Below are 25,837 nucleotides of genomic sequence, written 5' to 3'. Positions count from 1 at the left end.
TGTTTGTATGAAACATTTGATTGTAAAGTCATGTTAGTGAGTGTTTACACCATCACACGCTGGCTTTTCTAGAAAAGTACATTAGCAGTAGTAATAAATATTACAGGGAATTTATCTGTTGTATTTCATGGCACTAAAATAAATTTTAAAAATCTGGCTTCTGGACCCTCAGCCACAAAATATTTGCAATTACAGTGACGCAATTATGATGATACGAAGCTTTAAAAACAAAGTGTTTCAGCTTCATTTAGATTCACGTCTCAGCACTTTTCCTTTTGCAAAACAAATAAGTGTAAAAATGAATTTGTATGGGACCACTTTCAGAGGGAGATTACTTCAGCTAATCCAGTCTCATCCTGTAAACAAAGATATGTGTTAATGTCTCGCTGGGCTACAGCAGAGGTGAAGCAACAGTGCTGGAAAGTGCAGCTAAGCCTGGCAGGTGTTTGAAACCTTTTTCCTTTGAATTTGTTGCAGTTTAAAGTTAAAAGCACCGACAGACACAGAGCTGCTCACCAGCGGAGCGGTGGGGTATCATTTGCATATAGCAGTAAAATTAAAAAACTATTATCTTAACTAAGTGGTTAATTTCATTAACCAGTCATCAGTACAGATGTTCCACTAAAGCATCCAAATCAGTTCCAATACAAAGATCAGCATGAACGTTCCCTCAGTTGTTGTAATACAGTTTAATATCCAGAAATTCATGAAAAAGAGGATTTATGACAATTAGCAGCAGGAAGTCACGGTAGGTCACTAATTAACATCTGAAAATGATACTGCATGCTCTGAATTCATTCTAAAAAGAAACTCAAAGGTAAAGCACGACGATGGACGTAATCAACGATGTAAAAATAAACACCAGCGCTGTGTGGAGGATTGGTGACAAGGAAATAGACTGATCTTCATTTAGCAATTTTCTATTCCTGATGACTAAAGGAGCTTGGAAAGAAAAGCACCTGGACTTCTTTAGAAGCTTCTTCACTTCTAAGAGAAACTGGTGGAGAATCCCAGGTTTTTATGCCCTATTGAAAGTGTCCCTTAGAGGGTCGTGGACCCACTATGGATCCTCTGCCTAATCACACGATTAGTTTATCACAGATTAACCTACCACACATCTCTTTGGACTGTGCGAGGTAGTCACAGAAAACATGCAAACTCCACACAAGAGCTCGGGAGAGCAGATTCAAACAAATAGCTTTTGTGCTGCGAGACAATGGTGCCAACAGTTCCTCAGTGCAAGTTGGAACATAGCATGTTTGACATATAATAATTTTCTATGTGGCATAAAGCTACAGAGATATGGCCGGGCTAATATAAACAGATTATCAGAGGGAAGATGTAGGATGAGGGTTAAACTTATCAATAACAGGTAAATGTTCCTGGTGGGCAGCAACAAACGGCAGGAAGACGAAATAAACATCAAACTTCAGCTGAGAGAATGTCTGACAACAGTTATTAATATGCTCATCCATGGTTTGGATGACTTTCTATGAATGAGTCTTGATGCTAAGCTTAATGTCCACACTAAAATCTTAGCCAGCCCAAGAGTGATTCCAGACTGTGGTGTGCACCGTGTGATTAAAATACCTTAAAGGTGCACTGCACATGAATAGTGCTACTAGAAAGATGGACAGAAAGACAGCTGGAAACTTCTGAGGGTCTCATTTCATGTTGATAAAATATAAACAGCGCACTAAAGAAATGAGAGCCTCATCCAACGCAGGACATGACTGCATCTGCAAACGAGGTCAAAACATCATCACTTAACAAGCAAACGGGATCGAGGGATCAAAGACTGAAACACAGAGACGTAACACAAAAGGTGAAAGGTCAAGGAGTTAAACACTCCAGGGGTTAGGGAAGGGCTTCCTGATCAGTAATGGCAGATGTAGTTTATGTCCTCTAGTCTCGTTAACTGAGAGGATTTTAAAGCGTCGAACATTCAAAGAACAAACAAAACATCACAGATTTGGTCATGACAGCATTTACTTTTTAGCTCAGTGAGTGTCTCTCCCAGCATCCTCAGCTCTTTGCTCTTCTGCTCCACGTCCTGCTCCGTCACGAGCCCGTGATTCACGGACGAGTTCCTCTGGAGCTCCTCCACAGACTTCTCCAGGTCGCTGTGAAGGACAGAAATTTGTAAATGTCTTTTATTTTGAAAATGTAACTGTTCACACCTGAATTCACAGTGGATGCCCTGCAAATTTTAAAACTGAGTGTAAGACTTTATTCATGTACTACTACTCATCTACTACTGGCTTCCAAAACATTTACAAAATAGTCCCAAAATTGTGCTTGTTGCCAGCACCATCGTTTAGCAGATGAATGCAAAAAGTTTTTTTTTCCTGGTTTGATTTTGATGTGAAGCTTAAACCAGGAAATAATGAAACTTCAGCTAAACATACCAGGAAACACTGTCTACACTTTGCGTAAACAACTGGAAACATCATGAATCGTTCACCTCACCGAACCAACCGAGACCACCTGACTGTTTGCTGTGCTTCTTACTTAAGATCAAACTCACTGCAGCTGTTGGATGAGCAGCTCCTCCTGGTTTAGGTATTTGAGCCTCTCCTCCTCCACTAGGAGGCGCTGTCTCTGAAGCGGGTCCTCCTGGGTGCGCATGGCATCCAGCATCATGAGGCTCAGTTCAGACTCCGTCTGTCTCAGCAGGGCGAGCACCGAGTCCTGGTTCTCCAGCTGGGAAACAGAGTCACAGCTTAAAACTTGAACTGGTTTCCATTCACACTATTGGATGAGTGCACGTACCCAAATATTCAAACTGCATTTGTGAGTTTATGAGGTAAATGTACTGAAGTTAAAACTTACTCTCCTGAGGGATCAAACAACATCTGGTGTGTTGGTCTGTTTGCAAAAAGAGCTCCTACTCTGTTAGAGGAAAACTCCCCAGTAATCCTTTATCTTAATCGAGGGACTCAACTCTAACAGTACTGCAAGCTGCACATATTACATATCCCCCTTTGAGGCTACCGCACATAGATAAAACCCTCTTAACTCAATGGTTACAAGGCTCTTTTAAATAAAGTGCAATAATATGAAACATGGATCAAAAAGTAGTTCTTAAAGGATTCTATAAGTTCTACATTTTAAACAATATATAATAATAAATGATGAAAATAAATGTATATTATTCTCCTAATCTTTGTGAACTCGTTTCACTTTAGTTCTTTTCTAAAAAATCTGCTTTTCCTCTGCTGCTGGCGCAGAGCCGAGGAGACCCACCAACAGTGAAACAGAGAGCAAAGGAGGGAAGCAGGTGATCAACGCTATTCAATGTATTGTACAGTGGGGCATTAATATTAATATTTGGTCCAAGCTTGCACAACCTTGCTGACAAAAAATATGACATCACGGGAGGGGAAAAGTGTGGGTGACACGCTAGTTTGCATATTTGAAAATAGTTTTCAGTCAAAATTGTCTGTTTACAAACCTGCATGTTGCGTAGCTGTGACAGCTGTTTGCGCAGGGCGTTGGTGTTCTGCTGCAGGCTTTGTAGGTGGAGCTGCATCTGCAGGCGGGACACCGTCACAGGCTGGTTGGGCCCCGAGGGTGGAGGAGGCATCAGGGCCAGAGGAGCAGATGGTGTCAAAGCTGCCCGGCAGAAAGTGATATTCATTTCAGGGAACTCATTCATTCCTTGTATTGGGATCCTTTAGAGCACATTTAGAGCTGATAGAAAATTGTCCCAGAGTACTGTTACCAAATCAGAGGCTTCAAATGAAATCTGCATTTTGAGAAACATCTGCTGGTTGACTGCATGAATACAGAATATACTGGATGTTTGCACATTTGAAAACAGAAATCCAGGACAAGTTCTATCTGTGCTGCAGGTCAGAGGTGGAGATTACAGTCTTATGTAGACTCAACAGTGATAAACAGCATGGGGAGGCTTCGGGGACAAACAGGATCGGGAGTGAAAAACAGCAGTTCCACTTAATCCGAGAGTCTCGTTATAGAGGCGTCTCCCAGACAGCCACAAAGTGTGAGTGTTTCTAAATGAGAAAATCCTCTTGAATGGCGATGAGTGCTACGTTCTGACACACGCATCATGCAGAACAAGACAAAGGAAAGTAACTGGAAGACAGTCAGTTAGTAACAGAGGAGGGGGTGTAAGAGTTGCATTTCAAGGCTTCTTTTAAAACTAATTACAGCTGTCCACACCAAGGAGGAAGACTGTAACACCCCAATGCTGACAGCTGTACAGGTGAGGAAATGGTTCTGTGTATAACTGATTATGGGCACAGTTGCTGCAGCTCTCCCGGTCAACCAGAATTCAGCACAGCCTTCATCTTTCTGTAAGCTTTTAACTGCCAGCACAGAGTCCACAGATAAGAGCTCAAGCAAATCGAACCATTACTGACTAACTTTTATCATTCAGTGAGACACGCAGATAAAAATCTGACAGGAGAAAAAAGGAGCAGCTGGAGTGAATGGGAGAAGTTAAAATATAAAAATCACAACTAAAACGACTCTTCAGAAGAGTCTAATTCAAGTCGCAAGGGACTCAGAACATCCAGACTTATCTGTAATTTGCGATGAAATAAGATATGAATTGAAATTGCAAAATATCATCTTTTTAGATCCTTAATAGGAAAAAAGGAGGCTAAAACTGAACACTTTATGTGAAGAAATCAATGTTTCTAAAGATGTTTCCGCGTTTCCCACAAGCAGCTAATTTTCTGACGCACAAACGTTCAAACATCAAACTCTTTTGATCGCCTGCAAATTCATCCTTAGTTGAAAAGCTGAAGGGAAAAACTTTGACAAAGCAAAGAGTTTGTCGTGTCCAATTTAATGCAACTCAGCGATTTCTCACTCAAAAACACAGGAAACTATGGAGGACCAAAACTGCCAAAATTACAATGCAATAAAGAAAAAAAATAAATGGCTCAAGTTTAAAAATGTGCATAATGTAAGGAATAATCCACTAAAGAATTTTTTTTTTATTGTAGTTGATATGTTATACCCACACACACATATTGTTTTTCCTATTTGATTCTGTTTTTTAAATATACATTTTATTTTTTTATAGACAGTTTTACGAATCATTTAATTATAATTTTCCAGATGTATTCCCTGGCTTCTTTCTTCATCTCTGTTTCCATGCAACATTTGAGCACAGCTGTCATTTGAAAAAGTGTCGTGAGGTTGAATTTGGATCCATCTGTTGTCTGATGGTAGAATGGATGACAGGAATTAAAATATTCTCTGAGCCAATCATCATATCATCAGATAATTCAAAAGTCTGCCAGTGACAACTTAGTGAGCAAGCGAGCTAAGGTTAGTCAGCTACTGCAACGAGTAATATGTCTGGATTATCATATAAATAGTATTTTAGGCGTGAGGTTAAAATTATGATTGACAACAGAAACGTATTCGATTGATGGAGTGCAGCCCAAAGTCTTCTAAGAAAACCCTCCTTATGCCATTACGGCACCGCGAAGTGGCTCCCATGACGGTGCATTCAGAGACACTGCGCTTCATGTCTTACTTATAGTGTGTTAAAGTGTCTTATTAACCTGAAGAAGTCTGGCTATTCTCTTATGACCACTACCATCAGCAAAGCATTTTCTGAGAGAAGACACCTTATTCTGCCAGCTCAATAGATATTTTCTTTCTTCAGACATTCTCTGTAAGTCCTACAGGTGGGTTTGTGAAACTCCCAGTACATCTGCAGTTTCTCTCAGAGAGCCTGTCTGGTACCAACAACCTTACAACCTTCAAAGTCACTTAAATTGCCTGATGATTAGTTTGAACTTCAGGAGGTTGTTCCATGTGACCATATGTACATCCCTAAATGAGTTCCTGCCACATGATTGGCTGATATTTTGCCCTAATGAGCAGCTGTCCCTAAAAAAGTGGCTGATAATTGTATACTTAACATTTGCTTTGTATAATACAAACTAACAGGGGGCAGTTACCCAGCTGGCTATTACTTAGCTACTCAATGTGCTTGGCATGGGCAGTCCGAGTTAAATTCATCAGTAAACTGATAGTCAGGTATAAAAGTCTCCTGAGGTTATGAAGAGCAAATAAAAAGGTGAACTAGCGAAAAAACATGTTATGCAAATGCAAACAAAACAGAAATATCACATATTTTAAATTTTATTAAGCCAGTTTTATTTATTTGTTTATTTAATCATTTCTAATTTTGGCAGTTTAGGCCCTCCATAGAACAAAGGGGAAAGTGAAGGACACAAGGTGTCAGAGAGGCAGATCCTTCAAAATGACATGTATACATGTACTAGGAACTCATGGGACTCCAGATAAAAACAGGGAAGGGGTGAGACGGGGGGTACCAGACACTTCAGGAACACATACAGTAGCTACCTTTCTTTTTTATAGTTCGTCCAGCTAAAACAAGAAGCATGGGCACCAGTTACAGAGCAGCAAAAGCCAGCGTGTACAGTACAGTACAGTATGAGGAAGCTTGCAGAATCAGCCATTACAATCACATATGAGGCTCCTTAAGAATTATGCAGAGAAAATGAAATAGCAGCAGCTCTGTGTGAGGAAAAAGAGCTAATTTATGTGGCTATCAAACAGGCAGCAGTGTGAAGCAGTGACAGGCAGTGATAGGAAATACTTTGTCTCCTTTTCTTTCTTTTTTTTTGGTAGTGAGGACTTACTGTCAGTTCCTGAGCAGTCACTGGCTGACTCAATCTTCTCCCTGGAAGAGGCAAGTGTTAAAGTACTTACAGCCAGAACACACTATCGACTGAGCTACTGAGAAGCTATTGATATATGGTGGAAAATGTGTGAATGTAGTGTGCGTGCTGCTGTAGTCGGGATTTTTTCCCTCGCTCCTTCACTATTCCCTACATGATCTACCGTAGTGGGAACATCGCTGTTTAACATAAATTTACATTTTTTCTTCCTCAGCTGAAGCAAAACACATATGAATTTTAAAGCTTTTTCCATATCATAACAACCAGAAAAAAGGCGGAAAACCAACAGAGATGATAAGGCCTGCAGTTATTTATTAAATATATGCATTTATTAAAAGGTTTCCCTGGTTTTTGGATGTTGAAATGAACACCCACAATAGTGACTCAAAAGAAATGTGGGAGGTTCAGGACACAGGAATCCTGGCTGCTACAAACTAAAAGCATCAGTAGGGCTTCTCGCCTTTAAGGTTCCAGCCAGCAGCTTCATTTTCTTTAATATGACATTGCAATAAAGTGCACAACACAGAATCAAAAACAGTTTCTCTTCAGTTTCATAAACAGTACTTGGATTGTAACCTGCCCTTCTTCTATTTTCCCACAGTGTTTAAATTTGTCTTATGTTTTAATGATGTTGGGGTACAGCAAATCTGAGGCTTCCCGGGGCTTCCAAATGCTATCCTGCTGAGTCTCTAATGCCTCCCAGAAACACACACACACACACCAAGAAACACACAACCAAAAAACAGCATCTGTCAGCATGTCTCTGGCTCCAGTAATACCAAATATATCCATCCAATCTCATCTGTTAATACAAAATCCCTGAAAGACAAATTAAAGGACTTAAGTAAGGATGCTCGGCTCCAACATTTGGATCGAATATCAACCCGATCCTACTCAGAGAGCTCGAGTGGGTATCGGTGGCCCCGGGGTGAACTGAATTAACTTCATCAGCACATCAGCAGTGCGCTGGCTGCTACAGCAGGGAGGAAGCTCACGGCAAAAGGTCAGCAGTTTGGAGGTGTTTAATGTTGGTGACAAACAGCTTTTCTCTGGATCTTTGCAAAAGTTTTTGACTTCACCACAAACTCTGGTCAAACAACTCGACATAACCAAAACATGCAATGATAAGTCTTTCCCTGTTTCTCTCACAGCTTGGCCTGGTACTTAGAAAGTGCTGCACTTTTGCATGCACACACACCACTTTGCCTTAAATTGTTTTTATCAGTCATGGGAACACTGACTGATGCATGACTGGAGTTTAGGAAGTATTGAGCTCTCTAGTGGGCTTTTTTTTAATCCTGAATGTTTAACACAAGACCCCTGAAGAATGGAGGGGAAGTGTACTGGTACTGGTACTGACTTTCAGGAGCGGCAGAGAAGTATGTCAGGCTGGTGTAGGAAATTTATGAGGACAGCAACACAAAGGTGAGGGGTGTAGTTGAAGCGACTCGGATTCAAAGTGGGGATGGGATTACATCAGGGATCAGCTGTTTGCTGTGGTGATGGACAGGCTGATCAATGAGGTCATGCAGGAGTCTCTGTGTACTATGATGTTTGCAGACATTTTTATCAGGTGGAAGAAAGCTTGGAGAGGTGGAGGTATGCTCTGGAGAGAAGAAGAATGAACGTCAGTAGAAGTAGAATAAATTCATGCGTGTGACTGAGAGCGAGACAGGTGTAACAATGAAACTATAAATATCAGAGGTTGTGAAGGTAGATGGGTTTAAAAAGCTGGGGTCAAACATCCAAAGCAAGTGCAAAAGAGAGGTGAAGAAGAGAGTGCAGGCGGGGAGGAGTGGGTGGAGGTGATTGTCAAGGGTGAGCTCAGGTTGAGCAGTTTGGAGACAAAATTAGAGAGCCATGGCTGAGATGGTTTGGACATGTGCAGAGGAGGGATAGTGAATATATTGGACAAAGGACGCTGAAGATGGAGCTGCCAGGCAGGAGGAGAAGAGGCCTGAAAGGAGGTTCATGGGTGTGATGAAGAAGGACATGCAGAGGTTTGGTGTAGCAGAGGAGGATGATAGAGATCTGCTGTGGTGAGCCCTAAAGGGAGTACCCGAATGAAGAATTCAAAGTTTTCCCCAAGGACACTTCAACATGCTGATAGGAAGAGCCAAGACTCAAACCCCTGACCCTCTGATGAAGAAGCATCCTGACATTCCCTCTCAGCCACAGCCTGCCGTGTAAAGCCTGTTAAAAAGCCTTTATCACACTAACAATATGTTTCTGTCCACTTCATTAATATCTTACAAACTTCGATCACATAAAACTTTAAGCCTGAATGCTAAAACTGCACGCTGCAAATCTCCCAGCAGTCTACAAATGTTGTAAATGTGATATTTTCTAACACATTATCAACTGAACTGAATTCTTATCAGACTTTTTATGGATGTGGGTAGGTCGTACTTCATGTACTTTTCTGTATTTCCAAGTTTTCAGGGCAGTGTGTAAGGAATGGATCTGTAAATGGGCTTTGGATTAGTTCAAAAGAAGTGTAAGAACAAATCGTACACTAGGTAACAACTACAAAATGGATTTGTTCGCTTCAGACAAACGTGTGTCTGTGTTTGTGTGTATAAATGAAGTGTTTTCACAGAATTTCTATGCATGTTTGTTGCGTGTGTGTGTGTGTGTGTGTGTGTGTGTGTGTGTGTGTCTTACGGGCTTTCTGCCTCAGGCGCTTTGCTCAGTACTCTCTGCAGCAGCCCGGTCAGGCTGGCTATCTGCTTCTCCATCGCCTCCATACGCTCCCTGGATTCAAAGATGCACAGAAATGGTGGCTAACAGATGTTTCATACACATTTTACATAAAACATAACTTAAAAGGTTTCTCAGTTTTTAGTCCTCATTTAAAATGTAAAGTCAAGTGTAATTACTTTTGAGTTTTTTGTGTTATGAAATCAATGAAATTACCTCCTCACATAAAAATAAATCTACTTTTGCTTAAACAGCAGCTATCAGGACTGAAAAAGCAAATAAGTGTCGCATGCCAATGGCACATGAAGCTGGCTCCAAAGTGAATCATTTGCCACAGACTCTCGTGCTAAATGCAACAAAAATGGTTCTGGTCTCTAAGTATAGTTTGCTACATTATAACAACTGCAATATGGATGCATTGTTTTAGCATGCCCTTTTGTATTTTAAGACTTGAAATTAGAGGCGTGGCCACTTTGAGCAACACTTGTGTCGTCACTGGGAGCTCTACACTAAACCAGAACATTTAAGAAGTGTGTGCTTTCATTTTGTGAAGTAAATACAATTCTAGTACTTCATTAGTTTATAAACTATCACTAAATGGCAGATATAGGTCTCTCTGCATTGCACTCGTACAGTTAAAGATGCAGCTTGCTAGCCAAGCTAGCTGATGTTAGCAAATAAAATTATATCACCATCAAACTCTCATCACTTCAAAACAAACAAACAAACATGGCAGTGGGCAATATGCCACAATTGAGGCTTTAGAACAAAACTAAATATCTGCATCCATTTTTTTTAAAAACACATTGCCACCACTACATAACTATGATAGTAGCATAATTTTTTTAATCATATTTTTAATATTGATCAGTTCTGCTAAACTGTACAAATTTTATAGTACTTAAGATTGGTCATAACTGTTGTATACGATTTGTCTTCATATATATCTAATTTCTTGCTTGTGCGCTTGCTTAAAACTGTACATAAGCAGATATCCCTGAAGTCCTCATCTTTGCCTGTGATTCACCTGCCATCTCACGTGTTTCTCTATGTAAGCTTCTCAGGATCACTAATCTCTACCATAAGAATAAAGCAGCTGGGGAGTGATTCATAAATTTGCACATCTACCAGTGATAAACAGTACTGACATTCTCATATTAGAAGAGATGCAAGATCACCAAGCTCTGAGCACAAACTGGTTGTTGGTAAGGTGCGAGTAATTTCTAGTTTTAATGGCAAAATTATCAAAATCACTCATGAAGTCTGTTAACATTACCATAGGAAAACAAAGTAGACATCCTCCACACATACACATATGAATTGCCAGCAATTACCTGGTTTCTGTCTCATTCCCCAGCAGAGGTGAGCCGAAGCTTCCAGGTCCACCTCCATCCCCTCCGGCACCAGCCAACAGGCACAGCTGCTCTGAGGTGAGACCCAGTCCTGGTCCCTGACCCCGGGCTTTGGGACTTTCCCCAAACACCGAAGAGGTCACAGAGTCTCTTCGCAAACTCTGTCTCCCTGGAGAACCCCGATTGGGCATGGTTGCTCCATAGGAATCTCTCATGTCAGGTATCTTCTGCGGGGAGGAGGGTGGAGGCACCCGCAACCCCATGGCCAACAGAGACGCAGCATAGGCATCGTTATAAAGAGGTCCTCCGGGCCTGTAGAGAGCGCTGTTTTCCATCAGTTCTCCTTGTAGTGCAGCTGCTGAATAGGAGGTGAGTGAACGCACTGATGCAGCACCTCCACCACCCCCACCTCCACCACGGCGGTATAAGGAGCCGTATGGGTCGGCTCTTGCTGGCAAAGGAGAGTGAGGACCCCCTGCGAGGCTAAGCCGACTTGGATCTGGACCCAGAGTGTAGGGGTCTGCGTAAATCCCGCCCCCACCGCGATCATCCCCCCTCAGCAGCACCATGCTTCGGGATCCCCCCATTTCATCGTCGGGCTTCACGTCCCTGCGCTCAAGTATGGCACTGGAGGAGGTGCAGAAGGCCGGCTGGGGGTGGTGGGGCTGGTGGGGCTGGTGGAGCTGGGGCTGCTGGTGGGGAGAGGAGTGGTGGGACTGGGAGTGAGGGTGAGGCAGGGAGTGGGTGTGGTGGTGTGGCCCGGCATAGGAAGAAGGCCTTCCGCCACTGTAAAGTAGACGAGCACGGGAGGGTGAGCCTTGGGGAGGGGAAGCAGAGGAAGATGAATGCTGGGAAGACATCGGTGGATTGCTCAGGCGGCGGTTGGGTGGAGAGTCCTGGGGTGCATACACCATCTCCCTCTACAAACAAAGAACATAACTGTTATTCCTGGATACATAGCACATGTCCATCGAGTACAGATCAGTACAGGGTGCTGGAAAGTTTGCCCACAAGTCAAAAGTATAATTTGGGAAGAACATCGTGGGCTTTGTTGAGCATCTATTCTTTACACTCTCATGAAAATTCAAAGGCGTGTGGGAGTTTTTGCCAACAAGTCCACAAGTGGTTGTTAAACTTGCAGAAGGCTTTTGACTGTGTGGAACCTTGGGGAATCCTTTTGGGGGTGCTTTAGGACCACTGCAAGTAAATTTACTAGTCGACTCACTCTCACCTATTGCCATGAATTGAAAGTAGTCTCTAAAAGACTAAGATCAATGATATAAGTGGTGGAAATGACCTCCCTCCAAACGAGATCTTGAATTACAGAGACAGGGTGAGGAGGTCAGCAACTCAAGAGGGGTTTAGAGTAGACCTGCTGCTTTTTTTGCATCAAAAGGAGTCATTTGAGGTTATTCACATATCTGACTAGAAGGCCTCCTTGAGGCATATCTAACTAAAAGGAGACCCCAGGGCAGACCCAGGATATACTAGAGACAATTATGTCAGTTGGTTTGCCTGAGAATGATTCAGCATCCCCCCAGATGAGCTGGAGGCGAGAAGGTCGGTCTGGGCATCTTTATTTAGACCGCTGCCTCAGTGAATCAGACCTGGATAACATTACAGTGGCAAAAATAAAGGTCAACTCTTTTGGCCTGTGTAAATCATAGCGGCTCCACTGTTTTTGTTCACAGTAAATTTTGCTAAACAAGTCAGCAACTGTGCTTTTAGATCATTAGCAAAGTCATTGAATACTAAGATGTGTTCATAATATAGGCAATGTACATTAAGTGTTTGGATAGGGCTAAGAGGGATTTGTCACGCAGCTAAACCAAATGATCTATATTCATTTTTGTTCAAGCCACATGGGAGGCTCGCCAATGTTGACTCACCAACTAAAGAAAATGGTTTATTGGTAAATGACATTATGAGATTGAAGCCATTTATCCATTCTTACCCAGTCAAAGGGAAGAGATACCACGTCACATGTTGGGAGTCTGCATGAGTGAGGTGGTGCATAGAGAGAACTCAGAGACGTGGTGTTACTGAACATGAACAGGCAAAATAGTCACAAACTCTTTGGTGGAAGTTGCTGCAATCTCACAGGTTGTTGGACAGATTGTGAGTCTGTTAACAGACTGAATCAGTGCTTTACTGATTTTATGTCCTTTCCCCATCTTATCTCTAGTCCACACTTCCAATCCCACAACAGCTGTCATGGGCCTGGAAGTGAGGTTTAAATAGAAAGTGAAACTGAGGATGGTGTCCGTCACCTAGCTGAATATCATTATAGTTACAGTATTAATAATTCGATGGAGCTCTGAGGTCTGAAACGACTTGTTCAAATCCAATAACAAGATTCTTTAGAAATATCATTAAAGTAACAGTTTAAAATTTAAAGTTATACTAAAAGTGCGATTTGTGGAGGAAAAAAGGAATTTGATGTTGAGCCGGGGAGATTAAAAATTTTCACATTCATGAATAATGAAACGCAGCAACCATAATGGACCTACAGGCCATGAAGAGTGCTATTATATTTATTATTTATTGCTTCTGTTAGGGTAACTTCATATAATAATCATGAATTCAAACTAAACAAGTTTAGAACCTAAACTTGACTCCTGACTCTCTAATGAGATTAATCAGTTCATTCACAAAATATTCTTAATCTCGTGTTTTGCGCTTGTACACAGTGGATTCAATCAAACACAACACAGAAGATTAAATGTTATTTAGCTGCTGCAGGCCAATCAAATCATGTTATAAAAGCATCCAGAGAAAGCGAGCTAGTTGTTGCGGAGTTCAGCATTAAAATGAAGAAGACTTGATGATTATAGCACGTCATCACACTGTTATTATATAAAAGACATTACATATTCTGCAGCATGTCACCTCTCTTTTATCCACATCTCTCCAAATCTCTGGACGGGAAAAGGAGGTAACCTCTTGTCTGCAATTCAGAAGTTTTTGAGGCAGTTTTCAAGCTAAAGAGATCTATTGATGGCAGGTATTAGGGTAGATTTGGAAAAGGATCACACACTGTATATGGTTTTAGCTGCACCATCAGAAGAGCAGCGACTGAACGTCCAAGTCTGATTTCACTGGTGGCATTAATCACTTTGGGGAAGGGATACAATTTGTTCTCACTGTGGTTGAACACAGTTAAGGAGAGGCAGAGATTTCACAATGATACTAGAATGCTTTACCCATAACGTCTGTCAGTTTTTGACTTTTCAGAAATTCAACAATCAGCTTGACAACTAGCTATTTCTTTTAAAAAAGGGCAACTTACTGTAACAGCCAGTAGTTCATAGATGCCACTTCCTGATTGACAGGAAGGACTCTAAATTGCCCCTCTGAGTGCAGTTTAAGTTGCACTTGATGCTTTATTGACAGGCTGTGCATGAAGGGATAATCTTTTGGCATCAGACCCACATGTCAGATTGAAAGACAAAACAAAGCGGGGAGCGGAGGGTGTGAGTAAAAGCCGTGCTTTGAAGGCGACCAGACAGAAGAGTAATAGATACGGCAAAGAAGCACAAAAGAAGACGACGCTGTAATTGCTTGTGACGCACAGAGCTATCTCTCCTGGAGATGATGCAAATTGAAAAGCCAATATTTCCACATAATAACCCTCGGGTCTTTTCTAACAACACCCAGTGGACAGCCTCGCAGCACTCTGGGGCCATCATCTTCCATCTTGTATCTTAGCAACAGCCTCGTATCGACACCATCCTTTAAGTGCGCCGAAGACATGCAGACATTTCATTCCACCCCCTAAAGTCGCAAGACGCCTATCGCAGGTGCGCTCCTGAAAGCTTCATCCCACTGTGCCATTCAAAACTGCCCGTTCTCCCGCTGTGGGAAATCTACCAATCAATCTCCTCTTCATTCTGTCCTCCAGTCACACAGTCCGGCTTCAGTAATCCTCGTCATGCTTTTGTGGCCTGCAATCAGGGAGTGATCTTTGGCTATGCTGGCAAGAGTTCAATAAGCTCACACATACACACACACGTTCTCGTCCTCACCTTGACAATGCACCTCACACACATCCAGCTCAAGGTAAGCCTGCTGGTTTGATAAGACTGTAAAACGCTACGAAGATTTCAGAGCTGAAGACGGGGAACAATCCCTTGGGAACAGCTGACCTCCAGCGCATTAACGGGCAGCTGCAAATCACGCACACAGGCAGACAGTAAACCAATCGCATGCACACACGCAAACAAAAAGCCCCAGGATGTTTCATAGACAGCAAACTGAAACACCGAAATGTGTCAGAAAACACGCCGCTGCCGACGGCACTCGCCTCACTTCAGCTGTTAAATACGTAGATTCGTTTTTCACAGCATGTGCGCTGCATATGTCTGCCTTCCTGTAATGTAATTTATCTAGTTCATCATTTGCTTTATCCTATAAAAGGAGCGTTCTCTAACACTTTAAATTGCAGATCCTCATTTCCATAATCACACTGTAATTAGGAGGCAACAAAATGCATTCGGGGTTTTGTGCTGAAAATGCCAACGCTGCGAAAAGTGAATGACATGCAAAGGTTTGCTTTGCTCCTGCTGTAACAAAATGCATGAAGCATTAGTAATCATGCTAATGAAGCAGATGCCACATTTATGTTGCCAGAAACTGATTGATGTGTTAAAATAAATCCCACTGTGGCTGCTGGACAGGAGGATGTGATTTACAGGCGGCTGATCATCAGCTCAAATAAAGATGGGTTGATAAGTACATTTTAATACACCAGTAGTTTTATAGCACAATGAAAACTGAGACCTCTCTGAGAAACCGAGGGACACTTTGGTTAATGACTTGTGATTGACCAGTCATTAACACAAACCCTAACCAAGCATCAGCCTCCTTTATTACTCAAACATTGATCAAAATTTACAAAATGAACTTCATATTTCATTACTGAATCTCAGTCTTTGTACTGTCTTCCTCCCCTCGCAGAGGGCTGCACATCCCAAGCTTCTGCCAGAGGTTTCTTCCTGCAAAAAAGGGAGTTTTTCCTTCCCAACGTCTCCAAAATACTTGCTTATGCTTGAATCTAGTGACTGATTCCATAAACTCATCAGGGAAAAAAAGGACATTCGAAGGACTTCTTCACAATCAGAACTTATTTTGCCACCAGATGAGTCTGCTCCTACTGAAGGATTCAGGTATCAAGGCTTCACCTTTCAAACCTGTAAGGTATGTTCATCTTTTATACTCTGGAAGATCTAAAAATGAGTCAAAATGAATCGCTCCAAAGAGGTATCTGTGCATAGATGTTCATTATCTTTGGATAAAGGACAAGATTATTAGCATTATGCTTTCAATTTGTAGTCTAACGGCTATTAATAGTGTTTAGTGTAAAAAAAATGGCTATTGTTTGGGAAGATTTTAGCTTTTTAAATCCATTAAACTTGTGGACACAACAGGAAGTGTCCCTCCAGATAACTGCTGGCCACCCAGAAAGCCTTGAAAGAAAGCATCAAAAGGCCAAGCCAGCAGACTAGATGATGGGTTCCCAGACTGATCCCCTCAGAATCCCAGAAATCCCTAAATCTTGAAATGTTAACAGTTCTGACTGAATGATTGACTACTGGGGAGATTTTTCCCATGTTTCCCAAAGCAGAACTTCTATTAATATTGTTATTATTTATTTCCTAGACGTGTTTAGGTTGAAATACACTGCATTCATTTGCTCTCCTGTGGAAGCAATGCCATATTTAATCTGGCTGTAATGGTAGTTTGGCTCTCTGGTCTATTTGAACAGCACTAGCTTGCATGTGCATATGGTGAGTCGGTGGGAACTGTTTTCATTTGAAGTTAGGGAAATAATACCTCAGCTTCAGCAATTAAAAGACTGCATCCACGAGTCAGTCCTCAGACGAACTGGAGTACGAGTGTCATCTCAGAGAAGTGTTTCTGCAGTTTTGCAGTCTGCTGGCATGCAGCCCACTCAGCACGGGAGATGTGAAAGACTGGCGCTCGTCCAGGCTCAGTGTTGGGAAAAAGTCACATGACTCACTCTCGACGAGTGAATGAAACTAACTTAAGCCTGAACACATTGTGTAATGCAAACTAGCATGTGTAAAAAGATATAAAATCAGTGTTTCATGGGAGATTGATGTGGGCGTGAGGGTATATGAATAAGAGTTTTCAAAGGGAATTATGAAACATTATTTATGACAGGACTGCACAGAGTTTGAGTCTGCAATGAAGAAAAGGGATCATCTTCTGCCCTTACTTTGCATTTTGGTAAAACACTTAAACAGAGAACTGATTATTAAAGTAGGATACTGTATTTCTAAAGACGTTTAAAGGCAAATTTCCAAACTCCATATTTCTTTTGGTTTAGGGCTTTGTTCAACCTCCTGGTCTACTGGTGTTTTGCAATTTTAAATAGCAGAAATATTCTCTACCCATGAATGTTTGTCATATTTCTAACCCTAAAGGGAAGCAGAAAATCCAGCATTAAAAATCTCCTCATCTAAATGAACAATAAATAATAAAAGTACTGGCGGCCACATGGTAGAAACATTTATGCTATCCGCTATCAACTTCAAAATTTTACAACACCTCGCCAGACCCAAAGTGATCCAAGATTTTTAGTAGGTATACCGATGATATGAATATGAAACTCTGATGCCGCCTCGTTCTTGAGTTATCGCCTTCACAAACTTGGGTGTCCACGCTGCCCACCCGGCCTCTCACCTGGCGGCTTAAAAACAGCTGAGGAGTAAAAAACATGAGTGTTTGACCTTGGCAAAGTTTATTCTTTTAGTTCTGTAGACACACGCTGTCCTCACGGCCAGAGAGAAGGAGAAAAATGGGAGAAGCTGTTCATGAATGCACCTGTAGCGTTTAACCCTCTTTCTCTGTGTTTTGAACACCAAGGCTTATTTGTCTCTTTCCTCCAGGCGTTTGTGTGCACGCAGACTCACACTTACCCGCAGGTCTCCGTTTGCCAGGTGTGGGTTGTGATGTCCAGGGTAGGTGCTGTAGATGGGCTCTTTGCAGTAAATCTTAATTACGCAGCGGTCCTGAACGTCCCGTGGGTCCTCCAGCTCATAGAAGACATTACGGGTCTCATCTTTAATCAACAGAGCCGTGCTGGGAGACCTGAATATCAATAGTTGTCAACGCACACACAAAAAAAGACGCAAACACTGATAAACAGTCCATGCAAAGACAATTTCAGCATCTGTTACACACTAATATGATACAGTGATGTACGTTCACTTGGAGAGTGGGAGGAGGATTTCTAACTGCATGAGGTGCTCGTAATGAGAGAATCAGCTGGAAGCGGACTGATATTAGGTTAATCAGAAATCTAATGTTCAGTGTTTAAAGGTAAAAAAGTGCTGTGGATAACTAACATGGGAGATTCTAGAGAGAAACAAAAATTTAGAACTTAATGAAAATGATTATTGATGTTTTTGACCCAGTTCTTTGTCCTGAACGCACATGTGTTCAAAAACATATTGCAGCTAAGATTAAATGAATGGGCAGCTTATTGGTGTTGGTCAGCAGTGCAACTTTCAAACCAAAGACACCACATGAGATTTTTATTTATATGTATTTGCTGCAACCAAGACAAGAGTTGATAAAAAAAATAGGCTGAATTTATCAAACTTAGTGGCTTAACATGAAAAATAGAAGAATCCTTTAGATCTTGGTGCAGAATCGCGTCGTTTTATTTAAGTAATTCTGCAAAATGTGTGGATGGACACAAGATTAACACAAGGACCGTTGACTTTTTACAGTCTGCTCACTTTCCACCATCACATCAAAACCCATTAGAGATGGCTTATGGTAGCCAAACCGTTTCCTTTCTGGTTAAAGAACATAGCGATAAAAGAGCAGCACGACAAGCTAATGATGGTCACGGTTTTCAAATATTCAAACAGTTATTAAATCATATATAAAAACTAAATATTCTCTGTGATCATTTCTGGTCTTAAAATACATATTTTCACATTTTTTTAGTAGAACTTCACCATCAAAAGTTATTAAAATGAAAATAGATCAAAAATAAGGTTGATTTAAATCTAGCTGATAAAGCTACATATCTCATTTTTACCAAAAATATGATGATATATGATGAGTTCAATTCTGGGGTTGTTCTCTGGTTACATGGAGAGAAATTAGTAGTCAGCATTAGCAAGCTAAGCTAACCAAAAACATTAAATTGAGGGTTGTTTTAGACATTTTTGGAAATGAAATGTGGCATTTAAAGGATATTTAAAGAAAAATATAAGTCATCGTCATTTTCAGTGCCCTCTCCTGCTTTTATTCCCCATCTGTTTAAAGAAATGAATTTTCATGTGTGGCTGGTTGAGGATGGAGCTGAAATGAATCACCGACAGCCTCTGACCTTGAGATTGATTTATAAAACATGCCATAAATGAAGTGTAAATATTGCACTGCAGAACGTTTGTAAAAGATCTAAACAGATCGATAAACATGCAGACGTGTTAATATCCTGCGTTCGTGGATGTCGACCTACCTGAGCATGGCCATGGTGAGCCTTTGGGGGAACATGTGCACGATGAGGGCCCTCAGAGTGTCCAGGCTGGTCAGCTCGTGGGTCAGGTGAACCCTGCGAGTCTCCTCCCCAAGCTGGAGGAACAAGATCCCTGCATTTATGGATGGGGAGGAGCAATGGGGGAGATTCACAGTGGTAGATGGGGGTGGGGTGAAGTTTGGAGTCGGTGATGAAGGCAGAGAGCGTACGAACAATTTTCACCTCAAAGTTTTCAACAGTGTAGAAGCAGCTAATAATCATCCATTTTAGCTGAAAGCACACTGCTTGGCATAATCCCTCCGTTTGCGCTGCTCTTACCGTCTATACAGCAGGCACTTCCCTCGTTACCACCTCCGATCTAAAGCTCTCCATCTCAATGAAACCCATATGTGGGAGCAGGGTGAGAGTACAACATGTTTTACTTTGTTCAGCTTAATTTACTGTTAAAAAAAGGCAATTAACTAAATTAGTTGGAATAAATACTGAAGACTGAGGTCAAAATCGATATGTTACACAAAATGATTTAATGAATTTTAGTGTTAAGTTCCTGTTTAATTATACGTGGCCTGTATGCTGTGCTGCAGATTGATCTAAATGTCAGTGGTCAGATTGTAAATGTTCCTCCTGCTCACCATTAGTCAGGGTTTCTGCAGTGTTTACCAAATTAAATTCAAGACTTTGTGAGACCTTTTAATGCAACACAAAGGCATTTCATACTTGTTTTACAATAAAACCCGTAGGGTCAACGATAATTTATTAAGTGCATAATGTATAGACACAGGCGATTTTTTTCGGTGGTAATAACTGACCCAGGATAAGTTAATCTGATGCAGATCTAATGTTGCCAGCAATGTTGCCAATGATGCTCTTGCTTCTGGGCAAAAGAAACGCTGTGTCACAGCGGGGTGCGCCGGTGTGTTTTGTTTATAGGACCCAGAAGTGGATGCAGAGAGGAGTTGGAGGAGTTAACAAAAGGCGAGCCTTTATTTGGCTGTAAGCAGTGGTAAAATATATAACTAAGAAAAACCTATGGACACTATTCAAAGGAGCTTGCAAGGAAAAGCGTCTGGACTTCTTTAAGTTGCTTGAAGACGTTTCACCTCTCATCCGAGAAGCTTTTTCAGTTCTAAGGTCAAATGGCGGAGAGTCCCAGATGTAAACCCAGTGGGAGTGACCCCCCACAGAGGGATAAAGGACCCCCTGATGATCCTCTAATCACATGAGCCAAGGTGTGAAAACGGGTGTGGGTCCCAATCAGGCAGGGTTTCGGGTGAGCTCATTGTGAAAACTGGCCCCACCCACACCAGGAAATTGCATGATAAGGTGGGGTCCTTTTGTCCATCTTTGGGGGGTCACTCCCACTGGGTTTACATCTGGGACTCTCCGCCATTTGACCTTAGAACTGAAGAAGCTTCTCGGATGAGAGGTGAAACGTCTTCAAGCAACTTAAAGAAGTCCAGACGCTTTTCTTTGCAAGCTCCTTTGACTACGATGACCTGGATGACTGAGAACCTTCACAGACCTATGGACACTATGAGAATGAACACTGTGTAAACGAAGGCTACTGTGAAACACAGTGAGAGCTATGAGGAAAAACCTATGAAGACTGTGCTGACGATAACAGACGACCTGACAATGACATACGGAAAACAGAGGACACGGGAGGTGATCAGGGGAAGTGGGAACACATGGCTGATATGAGCCTAATGACAGGACAGGGGAAGTAAAACTAAATACAATGAACAAAGAACATAAGACTCCTTCAAAATAAAACAGGAAACACGGAGACGTAAATGTGACAATACAAGCTCAGACCTAAAACATATGAGAGACTAGACGAGGACCCACACACAGAAACCAAGGAGACAATGATACATAATGGCTGATTTTAACCTCAACTAAAACCTAAATAAGAATACCACATGAACCATCATCACAAATCTAACATAAGACAAATACCAACTACACTCAGCGCGCTGGGTCAGAGACCCAGCCTGTGACACGCTGGGTGGTTAATTTGTGGGTCTTCCAGTGCAAAAGATGGATTTAAGCATCAAGACGTCATGACTTGGTTTTTAGACTCAACAGTGAGCTATGCTTTCGGGTCTACTGGCCAAGTTTGATGTCAATAATCAGCACTTCTTTGGCATAACCAGCCTGCACAGGTGTGTGGTCATTAACTTGAAAGGAAAGGTGCTGATGCCTTTGTGTGTGTGATAACACACATTTCAACAGCTTTTAAAAATACTATTCTATGGCTGAAAAATGGGTTCAAACAGCTCTTTTAAGCACACTGTCCATTAAATTGAGCTCAGACTAGTCTATTTTGTGTTTGCCCTGCAACAGGCTGGCGATATGTCCAGCGTGTACCCCGCCTCTCGCCCTGTTTCAGCTGGGATAAGCTCTGTAGATCAGCTGATGTCAGTGCCAGCTAATATTAGCTGACAGTTCAGATGATGCCCATATGCACATCCAATTGAGTAGCTTAAACATGGACCATAATTCAAGCTGCTTCAGCCTGTGCACATTTGGTGTTGATATGCAAGCATCTTTGCAACCCACCTTCACCCCAGCTCCTGTTCATTTTGCAGTTTCTCACTTAAAGAACATATCTGTTTACAGTGGTGCTGGGATAAAAACAACATTACATTTCGACATATTTCTAATGGTTTGTTCTTCTTGTTCCTTTACATTCTGAGATTGTGATGTCTGTTATAAAACATGTAACTGAAAGTGGATCAATAAAAAAAGAATGTGATGGCAGAACAGTTGACGAAATGTATTGATGTACCTAATAAGAGGCTACTATAGCTAAGGCTCACACTGCTGTGCTGTGAAATGCGAAGAGAGCAACACATAATTATCAGCCTCACTTTAAATGGAAGCTGGAATTCCGAGTGGACGCAGTGAAATTCTCACCGACTCCAAGTGCAGAAAGTAAAATTAACACTGACTCAGATGTGTTATAATGTAAAAGGCTCGTTTTTAGAGAACAGTTTAAACCTTTTGAAGGGCGGAGGTGATGGTGAGATATCCCTAAGGATGGAGGCAACTTACACGTTTGGGGTTTTAGCTCACGATTGAGGATAATATAAAAAAAACTGACGCCTGCGCTACCGCCTGGTAAAGCATGAAGAAGAGCAAACATGAAATGAAATGATAGAACGTTTCACAGAGAGTTGATGCTTATCTTAATATGCTGTTTATGTGGTATAAAACATTTGAAACTCTTGACATTTTTCTGGCTTGTCCTACATTTTCTGTGTCCTGCAAATGCTATAAAGATGCTTTTAAGGAGGAAATGGTTTCGCTTGCTGCCACGGCCATTAATCAAAGACGACAGGTAACTCGGCGAGATCATTTGGAGGCATTAGACAGCTCTGTTTATATTCAGCACTCCTATAGGCAGTGCACTGAAGTCTGACTTTCACTTGACACTCAGAGGGCCTTGCCAGCTTCACTAGATTAACACTCGATGCCTTCAGTCAACTCAAACATTACCTGAAGGAGGACAGTGCCGTACAGGAACAGAGCTAATGTGTCTTGTTTACGGCTGCCTGTCAGAAACATCAAATCAGATTAAGCGAGTGATGGCCGCCCGACGTATCAATCAAAGTGAGGTTGTCAATACACGTCCACAAATGAAGGCTGATAGAAGAAGTGAAAATAAGAGTCAATTAGCTCCGCCTGCTGTGCTGACTGCTGATGAAATGAAACCTCAGTGGACAGATTTGAATCAGTGACTGGAATCAGACAACCTTTACTCTCATATCAAGCTCCAAACATAACCAGGAAGAAAGTGGAGACGAATGGTGAGAATAAAATGTTAAAGGGAATCAGAAAACAGTATCGAATCGCAGCGAAAGCACTAAAATTTGCGTTTCACAGGTCAAACATGTAAAAGGACCTGACGTGTAGTTTGTTTGAGGATCTCGGGAGGGGAAGCTGCTGTGCAAGTAACCAACTGTAGTCAGAAACTTTTCATAAGTCAAGGTAAGTTGTGTCCACAGCTGTGCAGTGGCTCGGTCAGGATGTGCTTATGCTAAGCTCAAACTACAACAGTTTAGAAGGGTTGAATGGGGTTGATGGGTTGAAATTGAGTGAACACATCAAAGCCAGTGCTAACGGTGATTTGGGACTCATTTACAAACATTTTCACACATTTTTGTGACTCCTGGAAATACTTTTAGCAGAGGGATATGCTCGGGTAGAGCGTACACGAGGACACACGATACCCACTTGTTTGTCATAAATTCTGTGGATAATGACTTGTTCTATTCATACAGGTGCTCATTCAGACACCACACAGTACTCCAACCAGCTCCAGCTCTGGTTGGATCAAACATTAAACACCGTTTAATGTTTGATCCAACCGAGTCTGACACTTCTATTCTCACGTTCAGCTCCCCTGGGTAATATTTACGAAGCTTCAGGGGTGCAGTGCATGTCTGAAGGCTCGGGTTATCACTCTCTAATGAGAGGTGGGCAGCCAAACATCCCTCCAGTCCCAGCCCTTCTGTGCGAGTCTGTGAAACCACACTATTTTTTTAAAGATTGAGCTACAGACACTGCTGAATTTTGGCACAGTAGTTCTGACTTGTGCCTTTGAGCGCACCATCAAATGTGACTTAACCTTCAGACCCTCATATAGTTCAATAAAGATAGTAGGACAGTCCCTTGACTCCATTGGTCCTGCTTTACACTTGCATTGCATCGGCTGTAAGATCTCCGGTTCCCAGCATTATTGGGGCTGGAGCCAATGACTCGGAAACAAGGTCAATCATCACATCACACCTGCGTCAGAGTTTCTGGGCGGTGAAAAAAAACATCTTGGGGGAGCATTGATATCGATAAATGTCTTGTGAGTCAGTTGCTCTACATTTTTCTCTGGTTTGAGGATTTCACTGAGCCAATGGGTGCAGCAGTGGGCAAATTTAAGCCAAGAGCTGTTGGCAAAGCTCCCCTTTAATCAAAGGAGTCTCAGTAATGGCCACCAGCAGAGATGTCAGCACAAATAAAGGTTTTTAATCTCAAAAGTTAGTCTAGAAGTAAAAAATAAGCCTCAAATAAAATGAGCTAACATTAAAAAAAAATCAGTACTTGTAACAGTGTTTTTCTCTCAAGCATCACTTCTTTGTAATCATCAATCTGCAGTCAGCAATTTAACTCAGAGTTTGGAGAAGCAGTGGGAACCATCCTTGGAGTAACAAGCTTGTTATCTCTGACCAATCAGCCAAAGAAGTCTGAAAGTGTGACTGCATTAAAAAAAAGTAAATGTTATTACTGGGAGATGAATCCTGTCCCGACTTCTCATTTGTGGTTCAAAGAAATGAGAAACAGATTTCACCCGCACAGAGTTTAAAATGACAACTGAGGTGTTTTTTTCCCACTGAAATAACTTACTATTAAAACAACATTACAGAGACTTTATGAATAAACAGGAAAAAGGAAAACCACACCCTAAAATGTCAAGATTTTAAACTTTAGTCTGAATAAAAATTTTGCTGAATGAAACTAAAAGCTGTCTGCATAATTGAAGGCTCCAATCTCCTGAAACATCTTTGGATTTTATTGTAGAAAGTTTGTAGTCATCATCGCCGTGAGCAGATTGTACGTGCACATGTCTAACCCCTACATGATCTCATTTATTGCACAGAATCAGAAGGGTTCAAGTCGTTTTCGTCATTTCTGCTGAGTGGATATCACAGATGGGCCTCGACACAATCTAAATATGAGAGATATGAAATTTTTCAATTTTACTCAAAGACAGCGGACTGACCTGGCGCCCGCAGCTTGGCCTGGCTGGACGAGCGGGCCAGCGGCAGGCTCTGGCGGAGCCGGTTCATCCTGTTGAAGCCGATGGGAATATCAGGGTCTGACATGTTCTCCAGATTTTCGGCTGACGCGAAGGATACCCTGCTGGCCTGGTCAGCGAGAGCTGGCTGTGTCGGGCTGAGTCGTGTCACACGTGGCGTGCGAGTCTGCGAGACAGAAGTCGAGAAGTCAGGAGAGAAAAATAAAAGCACGGATGATGCAGAGCGATCAATGAGCTGACACCAAAAACACATGCAGAACAGAAAGCAAACAAAATTGGCCTCGGGAAATCAATGCAAAGAAACAAAAGAGACTGTAAAAACCTGCTTTTAGCACAAATACACACATTTAACCTCAGACAAAGAAGCTTTACGTCTTCATCTACGCACAGAGACTCAAAACAAAGTGAGCCGAAGCCTAAAATTAGAGCAGCTCAGACAGCCAGGTTAAACAAACCCACGAGTCAAACTCAGGGCCGCCTGCGTTAATGGGACACAAAAAACTATTCAAACAATGTTTCCACTAAATGTTCTGATATGTAGGAGGCAGCAGCTGGTGCTGACTGAAATCTTTCTGAAGATGAAATAAATGGATGATATTCTGCTGGTGGCTCAGAGCACGTGCCCGAGAGCCTGGTGGTTTCAAATGCTCCTAAAAAAACTGAGCCAACTGGGGCATTGTGATGCTAATGACCCCAGCAAATCCAAACTCTGGCCTGGACAGCCCCTCTATCTGTAATGCAGATTGCTGCTAATATTTCA

At 41.9% G+C, this 25,837-nt stretch overlaps 1 protein-coding gene across 2 annotated transcripts in view; it reads right to left on the bottom strand.

The window, feature by feature from the left end:
- The window catches only part of srcin1b (SRC kinase signaling inhibitor 1b), a 141,811-nt gene that overhangs the window by 22,691 nt on the left and 93,283 nt on the right, over positions 1-25,837 (bottom strand). For both annotated transcript variants that reach the window (XM_086304439.1, XM_086304440.1), the window contains exons 4-13: positions 25,042-25,243; positions 19,245-19,374; positions 17,686-17,857; positions 10,727-11,664; positions 9,357-9,446; positions 6,654-6,694; positions 6,355-6,378; positions 3,455-3,615; positions 2,528-2,703; positions 1,993-2,123 (exon numbers count right to left, since the gene is read on the bottom strand). In XM_086304439.1, the coding sequence (XP_086160565.1) occupies positions 1,993-2,123; positions 2,528-2,703; positions 3,455-3,615; positions 6,355-6,378; positions 6,654-6,694; positions 9,357-9,446; positions 10,727-11,664; positions 17,686-17,857; positions 19,245-19,374; positions 25,042-25,243 (2,065 nt within the window). The remainder of the gene's footprint in view (positions 1-1,992; positions 2,124-2,527; positions 2,704-3,454; positions 3,616-6,354; positions 6,379-6,653; positions 6,695-9,356; positions 9,447-10,726; positions 11,665-17,685; positions 17,858-19,244; positions 19,375-25,041; positions 25,244-25,837) is intronic.

This window comes from Aulonocara sp. 'chitande type north' Nkhata Bay, linkage group LG8 (genome assembly GCF_057382095.1).
Source record: "Aulonocara sp. 'chitande type north' Nkhata Bay isolate Kocher_YH1m ecotype deep benthic linkage group LG8, A_spYH_male_GT1.1, whole genome shotgun sequence".
Classification (NCBI taxonomy): Eukaryota; Metazoa; Chordata; class Actinopteri; order Cichliformes; family Cichlidae; genus Aulonocara; species Aulonocara sp. 'chitande type north' Nkhata Bay.
Note: the sequence above shows the minus strand (reverse complement) of the source record. Positions and strands in the feature narration are given on the sequence as shown.